The 9,889-nt window shown below is 41.7% G+C and overlaps 1 protein-coding gene across 1 annotated transcript in view; it reads right to left on the bottom strand.

Moving 5' to 3' along the window:
- Positions 1-248: 248 nt before the first annotated feature.
- rell1 (RELT like 1) overlaps positions 249-9,889 on the bottom strand; it is a 30,120-nt gene continuing 20,479 nt past the window's right edge. The window contains exons 4-8 of the mRNA XM_011487537.3: positions 9,138-9,192; positions 4,769-5,017; positions 2,119-2,272; positions 1,355-1,398; positions 249-1,274 (exon numbers count right to left, since the gene is read on the bottom strand). Coding sequence (XP_011485839.1) covers positions 1,363-1,398; positions 2,119-2,272; positions 4,769-5,017; positions 9,138-9,192 — 494 coding nt within the window. The 3' untranslated portion in view covers positions 249-1,274; positions 1,355-1,362. The remainder of the gene's footprint in view (positions 1,275-1,354; positions 1,399-2,118; positions 2,273-4,768; positions 5,018-9,137; positions 9,193-9,889) is intronic.

The following is a 9,889-nucleotide window of genomic DNA, read 5'->3' as shown; positions in this document are numbered from 1 at the left end:
TGTTTAGTGGGTCTAGATGACCCAACTCCAAACGTTGAAGTGCCTAGGATAGCACAAGGGTTAATTATGTTGTTTCTGAGGACGTAGTTTCTGCAGAGCAATAGGAGTTCATCAGAAATTGAGTTGCAGGGAGGACCTTTACCATGCAGAATCCCCCTCCCCCCATTGCTGAGAGCACAGAGGGGTTTTTTTTTAAATCTTTTTCCAACCATTTTTTTCCCTGATTCACAATGATTGGAATAAAGGAATACTCCGAAATCCAACTTTATTCTTGGTTTTCTTCGTACATGTCCTCCGTCATCAGAAAAATGTGACAAACATGTTAAAAACACATCTGACATTCAAACTAAATCAAAATAAAAAAGGTAATTATTCGTTTTTCTGACATTTCACTTTTAGATTCACCTTAAGAATCTATAAATTTAAAACCCAACTTTATTTAATACTGTTGAAATGTTGAAGTTTGCTTAAACTTGACTTTTTCATGAACTAAACTTTTTTTTTGACCATAAATCACTAATTCTATAAAGGCATTTAAGCCATAAAAAGGCACCTCTGGTGTTCCACAGCAACAATAGAAGTTGGCATGTGATTTGAAGGACAAACTCTAGACTGCATCAAAAACACCAAATGTTTGCTAAGATATTGACGTGCAGATTAGTGTCTGGTGGTGAATACGACAACAGATCGGTTTAGATTCTTTATTGAAGTCACACTTAAAAAAACAACAGTTGCGACACACAACGGTGGGATTGAAGAACGACAGAAACAAACAGGATGAAGAGGGTTTTTTCTGCCAGCCTGATAAACTTTGCTCAAACTTCATCTGTACAGGCTTTGAGTCTGTCGTCTGGCTGCTTGGCGACCTTCATCTCCCAGGTCAGGAGATTTGTTATATAAATAAAGAGGACATTATAGAATAAAAGTCTCTTTCATATATCCACCTATAAAACCTTATAAACATATGTACACACATCGTAGACCACGTGTTGGAGAACTTTGTTGTCTAAAAAGCTCTGGTTCAAACCCCAGATGAGCAATGGAGCTGCTGCGTTGCCGTGAAACCGCGGAGCAAGGCGTTTCTGTAAATCTGAATCGGTTTTACTCCTCCTTCACTTGTGAACAGAGACACCCCCCCCACCACCACCACCACCACCTCCTTCCTCATTAGCAGCATGTTTGGGTCCCTGCAGAGCGACGACTCCTGATGTGCTCGTCTCGGGCTGCTGGTTCAAACGCTGGCTTCACGGAGTCTCCGGGTGTTTGTGTTCTAGCTGATAGACAGAAGAATCCTTGGAATAAGGGTTCTTTTTTTTTAAAAACCCTAAACATGCGGCTGAAGGTAAAGAGTTACCTGAGGTTCTATCGCTTCTCTTTGTCCCGGTTCTCTTTCTGCTCCTGTGAGACGAAACCAAAAAATCAAATCGATTCGAGCAGAAATGAAGGACATCCTGTTTGTTTATTAACTTAAGGCTGTCTGTTCCGTACGAAAAAGCCGTGAGTCAACATGGAAAACTAACGGTAAGAAATGAAGCAAACACGGATGTTGACGGGCGCCTTCGATTCTCACAAAACAAACACGGACAGGATGTTGACTCAGTCTCAGGTGACTCCGAGAAATATTCTCACAAGTTAACAGCTCCAAGGATCAAAATTTGACTTATTTGTTTGCCAAAAAAACAAAAACAAAGAGGCGCTTGCAAAAAAAGTAGGCCAGCTCTTCACTTCCGAATTGAAGCTCCTCCAAAAAGTAATTGGAGACAGGTGCAGTATATTAATTTACCACTAGGGGCAAATAAGTTCTCAATCTCTAAAATATTGATGATGAAAATGATGAAGAACTTTTTGGCACTTTGCTTTCCTACTGTGAAGCTTTTCATGACAGAAAAATCTACTTTTAAAGAACCGACTTACACAAGCGTGCTTTGTGTTGCAGTTTTAGATCTGAACATAGCAAACAAAAAAACACATCCATTTTCTGCTACTTTACATGTGAATAATTTTCCATGGTTGCATTACATTTTGCATCAGAAACCATTAAAGATCCCACAGCTACGCCACGAGGAACTAGCAAAGCAAAAGTTTTTTGGTTAAAGGAACGAAAACAAGAAAACTGACGTTTTTTTTGTGCTCAAAAACCTGTCTGAGCTCCAGCGTGGCTTGGCGTGGGGGCTCCACCTGTGTGGGGGTTGATGGGACGCTGCCGTTGGAGTCTGAGATTATCAGAGTCCGTCGATCCTTGGTGGGTTTTTCGCACCTCGTGACACGAAACCTAAAAATAAAAAAAATGAGGGAAAGTTAAAGAAAAGTTTTTTTTAGCTTTAAAAAAAGAAACAAGAGTCAAAGTCTAGAGCTAGGGCTGCTGGGAAATAAATCTATAAAGGTGAGTACACACAGTTTGCGATGAACTCTGAATTGTTTGGGGAAAAAGTTTCATTTTTGTTTGTTTGGTTTAAACCCAATTGTAAAAACTTTTACTTCCTGTTCAGTTTTTTGTACAAATTGTACTTAAAGTGTGAAGAAATAAAAAAAAAGACAACCATCCTAAATTCTTTGCTAGTTATTCCCAAAACTAGAACTTGAATCATTCTGCGCGCAAACACAGACAACAAAGCTTTAATCGAATCCGCAAATGAACATTGGTATCCGGGTCATTCTGACCCTCTGTGCACATTATCAGGAAGTGAAAATGAACTGCCTCCTCCTTGGCCTCCTAATGAGCTTCATGCAGGACATTAAGGCTGAGAAACTTGCTCTTTAGTGCAGAAAGTAACGGGAGATATTTTGGAGTTTGTTTTGAAAATTCATGACACACACGCCAAGGTCTCATTAGCAATCTGTTGCATTCCTAAAGCCCTTACAGAACCCTGAAAGAACATTCGTGGATCCATGGAAGATCTTCTGTAAGAAAGATCAAAAACAGATACACTTCTGTTTCCTCGGCTGAGTAACCGCAGAGGAAAAAACAACATCCAGAAAACGAATTTAAAACGTTCTTAAAAAACTGAAAACCAGCATCTGCTGAACCCGTGTTGAAAGTTCAACCAGTTGAACTTTGACCAATCAGGGACTTGGGTTTGGTAGTGACGTAAGGACGGCGTCCCTTTGAATGAATGAACTGTTTATGAAAATGGATCATGGAGGAGAAATTGATAAAAACGGTTTGTGCCCAGCTGGAATTCTATGACACCAAGCCGGTCCCGGTTTGTCCAGCGTGAACATCATGGGCTAAAGGGCATGTTCAGCACGTTCAGCATCAGCATCCATATCCAGGTGTTAGCATCAATTTTGTATTAGATGTGAATTTAGCCTTACAAACCTTTTTTTTTCATGAATCCACTAACTGTGAGAAGAAGGTTGTTATTCAAAGGTTGAATGAAACTCAATGTGTCTGTTATCCCTTTGATGCTATGCAGTTTCCCCTAAACTCCCCAGACCATAACACTTCCACCTCCATGTTTAACAATAAAATGGTGGTCTTGAGGTCATAGGCAGGATTTCTTCTCCTCTTTCTTATGGAGAGAAGACTTTAGCCCATTTCTCTGCTTTTTCGTCTCACCTGACCACAGCTCCTTCACCCAGCTCTCTCCTGTGAAACGTTTAGATCAGTGGCGTTGGGCCTGGAGGGCCAACATCCTGCTAGTTTTTTTTTTTTTTTTCAGAAACCCAGCCTTGGATGATGCTGATTACCTGGATCAGGTGTGTTTTGCCGATAAGAAGCGTCAATGGCAGGTGAGTTGGAAAACATGTAGGAGGTCCTACAGTTTTGACACCTGTGCTTTAGATGCTCACTTACTAATCTCAGACATGGGCCGTCAGCAGTTTTCTCCAAGACAATGGCTCCAGCTGGCTCCAGATTATTGACAAGACCCTGCTGAGTAGTTCTGGACCGACTCCTCCCACCATCACTGAAACTCCACCGAGAGAACTTGGGTGGAGCTGGCGGCTGAAGGGTCTGTGCGCTTTTTTAACCCTTCAACACCGGAGTCGGCGCCGGCGGCGACACCCAAATATCACACGCCCCTATGGCGTACCGCAACTCTTTGACCGTTTGACGTAAATAAGCCGATTCATCGTCACGAATCGGCTGATTTACGTTAATTGTGTAAGCGGTTGAAGAGTTGCGATAATCAAAAGAATGTTGACTCTGGAGCTAAAGTTGGGATGTTAAAGGGCGTCTAAGCTGCTTGGCTGTGCTCTTCTGGTCCAGTTTTCCCTTCCTGTGTAGCTCTACGATTTTCTACCGGGGTTTGACCTCTGATGAACCCGATAGGCAGGTGTGTCTTTGATCCAGGTAAAGAGCTCTTCCTTTCAAAGGGAGCTTCTCATCTGAGCTCGTTAGCTCCATTAAAAACACCTGGAGGCCGAACACTTTAACCCTTTGATCTGTCGTAAGCCAAATGTACCAAACATTCGCTAAAATGTGCTTGAACGCTAGCTTAAATTTGTAATTGTAAGTGTGGATCCAGCTGCTGAGACCCACGAGGAAGGAGGTGGTCGGGTGGTTTTGCGGGTTAATGTATTTTCACGGGGACGAGGCCTTCGTTTTCCCAGGCCTTTCCCTCACCCGAGTAGTTTCCAGGTCACCGGTCGGGCATCAAAATTAACCCGTTTAATTAAGGGACGTTTTTTTCACGGATGCTATTCAGAGTTAATGATTGATCGTGAACACCGCGCACGCTCAGGTCACCTCTGGGGCGACCGCCAGAAAATTTGATGACCTCCTGCAGATCAAAACATGGACGCGCCACAGGAAAGACTGGCACACCTGCCCACGGCCAGCACCGTGACCTCCCCGAGGTGACTGCGGCGCTGCTCCGCCCGCCGGGCGGACGGCTTCCTCATCAACGGCCACTTCTTCTGGTTGCAGCGCGTGCAGATGTTCTTGGTGCCGCTCGCTCCGCCGATGGTGTGCAGGTGGCTGCAGGTGTGCTTTTCTGCTCCAGCGGGTGGCCGTGGGGACAAAGGGGTCAGCGGAGGGGTGGCGGGGCCCGGGGATGTGGGGGTGAGCGGAGGCCTACAACCGAGAAGTCCAAAGTTAAAGATTGCTGAAAGATTGACAAAAACGCAGCTGTTCGTGTTTGAGTTAAACAACAATCACGTTGCAACATCAACACAAACTGTCATTACAGTTCTGGGTTTTATCCGTTTAAACTTTTATACAAACTGCTAACCAACCGCTTAAGTTGCATTAAACTAGGCGTGCACAATAAATCGTACATTTATCATCACCACCCTGTGCGATTCGTATTTAGCAAAAGACGGCGTGAATTTGCAAAATGGTTACCTTACATTTTTACATACATGTTTAAACAATCTAATGGCTACTTAAAGTGTTGACAGAATCATCATCCTCAACGCATTTGACCAATCAGATGAAGCCCTTTTATGATAGATGCCCGCTTCCATGTATAACTTATGTTATGTTGACTTTTACTTCAATAAAGCTGTTGCAGTGAAATGTAAATCATGTTTTTGCTTTAGCTCTGGGTTCAGGTATTGCAAACCACAATATTGATCACTAATAACGTTTCCTCATATTGTGCAGCCCTGATATAAACCCTGATTTTAAAATGTTGATAGTTTAGGAACACCACGCGTATCTGAAAAAGCGTGACAAAATGTTTAGATGACATTTAAGCCTGGTTTCCACTGGTCTGGTCCGGTCCGGTTTAGAATGGTCCAGGCAATCCAGGTGAGCCAACAACAACAATGGAAGTTTTTGGTAAACAAAGCATTTCAATTTGTTTGAGAGAAGATTGCGGGCGGCGACAGATTTTCAACAGCAGCTACAACCAACAGAGGGCCCAAAAATGGTACGGTTCGGTCCGGCTTAATAGGTCCATTTTGTAATGGAGAGTGCTAAAAAAATCTGGACTGGACCGTACCATACCACTGCGTGGGAACGAGGCTTTAGTGCAATGTTTTTAACCGCTTAAGTTTTTAAATTCATGAAGCTTCAGTATAACAAAGAACAAGAAGCACTGGTGACATCTAGTGCTCGGCTGAAGACATAGCAGCCTCTTAAGCACAAACTGGCCTTCAAGTCTTTTGAAAATAGTTCAGAAAACAGCAAAGGAGTTTTAATCTATTGGTGATTATTTTAAATCGTGATAATATGTAGTATAGTTGACGTTTACAGCTTTAAAAACTACTTTTCTCTTCTGTTTTAGTCTGAATTTAACCCAGAATCGCGTCAAGAAAACAGTCTTAGACCAAATTATTAACAGTTTCCTGTCTTTCCAAACAGGGTTTCAACACCAGGACACTATTGTGCACTTCGACCTGTGTGTGCATGTGCTGAGGCTGCATGATAATGTGATTATTTGGCTTCAGCGAGACACGGCAGCAAAAGAGAATGCTGGGAGTTGTAGTGAGGCTTTGTGGATGAGTGAGGTCAGATACAGATGTGCAACAAGGAGACACTGTCCTTCTGATGGTCCAAAAATACAGGATGAACTCCAAGTATAATGTAAAACGGCTTGGAGACACTGGTGTGTCCTCACAAAATCACAGGTTGTTATGGGGGAGGTGAAGATGCAGACCAGGCTGGAGGACTAAAGAGGTGAAGCTATGAGAATAAGAAATGTAGGGCGATGGATGGGGAACCCCAGCAGCTACTTGCCAGCTTGTAGTCCTCTCTTCATTTTATCTTTTTCTTCCTCCTACTCATCTGTCAGTGTGTCACCCTAACCCCCCCCCCGTATCCCATAAATTGCCCCAACCGAAGCGCTTCTTCTCCCCCATCCTCCATCTCTAAGTGATCAAATGGCAGGCTGCCCACCCTGCCTGACAGAAAAAAAGAAAGGAAGAGGAACCCAGCAGAATCACACAGAAGGAACACAAGGAAAGCTAATACAATGAAAACATTTAAGGTTGAGGGGACACAACTTTCTTTCTTCAAAACGTCCTAAAGATAGATTTTAAAGAGGCAGTGGTCGTGTCGGTCGTCCAAACACAGCATCTCTCCTCTCTGGCCACTTCCTGTTCGCAACATGTGGAGGACGCCGCCGCAGGGGAGATGGAGAAACATGCTTCACTGACTTGATTCACTTGGACTCCTTTGCCGTCACAAGCATCTCCCCCTCACATCCATCCATCTGCTGAACTCCCTACGCTCCCTCTTCTGTCCGTGGGGAGGCTGCGCTACACGTGCTCAACAACTTAGCTCATTGCTCTGTGCAGACGCTAACAGGGAGACCACAGGACACCGACAATTGTACCCACTCGTGAATGAGAAACGAACAAATGTGTGTTCTCCCAGCCATGTCCATCTCAATCAAAAACTCTTCTTTTACTGAAACATAATATTTGTTACTTTATTATTAGGACTGATTTTTAAATAATAACTGTTTGCATCATTTTGTCTATTAGCATGAAGCTAATTGAATTAGCTAGGTTTTTCAATGCTAGCCCGCCTGTCTTGATTGCTGGTTAAACAATTGAAAACAAGGGTTTGGTGGGCTAGCTTCTATTATTAGTTCTGTGTGTTTGTGTTGCAAAATGTATGCTTGTGTAAAGAAATGTGTACCTGTGATGAGTGCTTTTACTATTTGTGTTGCAGAACAAATGCCCATGCTGGAGCTTGTTTGTTTGTTTGTTTTACTCGAGGTTCCAGAATGTTTACTCAAAGTTCCGGAATGTTCACCCAAGGTTCAGGGATGTTTAATCAAGGGTTCTGGAATGTTTATCCGAGGTTCCGGAATGTTTAATCAAGGGTTCCGGAATGTTTACCCGAGGTTCCGGAATGTATACTCGAGGTTCTAGAACCTATACTACTGGTACATTTATGTTTATTTGAGGTCCTAGAGTGTACAAGTAAGGGTTTTAAGGTTTAGAAGTTCCAATTCAAGAATCTAGAATGCTAACTTGGGTTTTAGAAAGTTAACTCCAGGTTTCTTAATGTTCACCTGACGTTCCGGTGTGTTTACTAGAGGTTCTGTGGTGGTTGCTCGAAATTCCAGAATTTGTCATTTGTAAATTCATAGAATTTGTATACTGAAGTTTCTGAAGTGGTTACTCGAGGTTCTAGAGTGCCTTTTCGAGGTTCAGGAGTGTCTAGTTAAGGTTCCGGGATTCTTACGTACATTTAAGAAACTTTCGTTGTAGATTTTTCACTTATTTCACCTTTTTTTTTCTTCATATTTGTCCTCCTGAGTCTATAGATCCTTCACTGAACATATATTAGTGTTGAAGTATTTTGTCATCTTGTCAAAAGGTTGTTGTGGCTTCTTGTGGATTTTATGTCAGTCTCCAAAAAACGATTTATTTTTATTTTTACTTGTATTTTTTAAGATTCTTATCAAATGTAGTCTTTTGCCTTTTTCTGAACTTCGTTAGTTAAACAAAAAATTCAAACAAATCTGTGGATGCATTTTATCCTGTTCACAGACATTTTTGTCAAGTAATTTGGTACTATTGTAAAATATGCTTGAAAATAGTTTCAAAAAGGTTTCAGTTCTTTCGAGGTTCGTGAAAGTTTAGGGCACTTTTGGAGCCACGTCAGCTGAAAACTTCAACAGATCTCTATGAAGCGAGGAAAAAAATGCTTCTTAACTGAACTTAACTTTAAAAGCGAATTATCTTTCCAAATGTCTTTTACTGTTTGTCACCTTCAACAGAGTCAGTCCAGATCTCAGTAGAGGAGACCTAAAATGTTTCTATAGCACAACGCCTCTATTTTCAGTTCTAAAGCTGTTGACTCTTGCGTGACTCTGCTCTAAAGACATGAACAGTTTTCTTTGAACATTTTCAGAAGCGGCTCAGGTTTTTCCATTTTAAGTTAAAAAACATTTTAGCTCTATTGCAACCTGCAGAAATATGTCTTCGTCCTCTTTTTTATTTGCAGCCACATCCACTCACGCCGCCAAAGAAAAATGGAGGAAGAGCAAAGATTAGGGCTCAATTCTTTCCCAGGGAGGAACATGAAGCACAGCCGCGTCGTGTGACTGATCTCGAGCTGCTTCAACCTCAATCGAGCGTGTCTCTTTGGAAAATAGCCGAGTAGGGAACGTGCTCCGGCTGCGTTCAATATCCCTGTCCTGCTCCTGGGCTCAGGCACCATGGAAGCTTACAAGGAGGCTATTGCTGCCCCCTAGTGGATGCATAGTGAAAACAGCTAGATAAGGAACACTTACCCATCTGAATCAATGCTGTTCTCGTGAACCATGGCTTTCAGGGCGTCCGAGTTTGCTGGAGAAAGAAAAAAAGGGAGATGAAGCTTAAACTGGAAGCTGGGACATACAGAGAAAGATGCTGACAGAAAGCAAACAGATTAACTAAAAAGCAAACACATAACTCAATTACTGCATACATGGACCTCTGGGGAATACCGCCAACCTGAAAAACGTATTTTAAAGGAAACTTTCTGCTGACGGAGACAGTATTGTTTACAGACGGGGAGGAATGCCTCCCAGACCAGTTCCTGTTCACGTCACCGAAAAGACAACAGCTCAGGTCAAAATGTGCATGAAAATATTTGCATTTACTTTTTTTTAAACCTCATTTTAAATCAGGAATTCATGTGTTGTCCCAATTTTACACATTTCTAATATAAATTGACATATTAGATATCAAAGTCTTTAAAATTATAATTAAGTTTTACACTGAACGCCTCTTATTCCTAGCAGAAAAAATAAATTTAGAGTATTTCTAGCTGCACAACATCCATAAACTTTAAAGTTTCAGATTATTTTGAAGTATTCATTAACTGCTTTCAGAAAAAAATGTTTTTTCTCTTTTTTTATAGTTTAACAAATGGGGGTTTCTTAAAGTTTCACAGCAGTTTGACGAATAATCTAAAGGTAGAGTATAATAGAAAATGTCTTAAGCATTTCTTGCTCAAAATCTTTTTAGTTTTGTAAAATATTTGTGACGTTTTTGATAAATT

Source organism: Oryzias latipes, chromosome 18 (assembly GCF_002234675.1).
Source record: "Oryzias latipes chromosome 18, ASM223467v1".
Classification (NCBI taxonomy): Eukaryota; Metazoa; Chordata; class Actinopteri; order Beloniformes; family Adrianichthyidae; genus Oryzias; species Oryzias latipes.
This window is presented reverse-complemented; position numbering and strand designations above follow the sequence as displayed.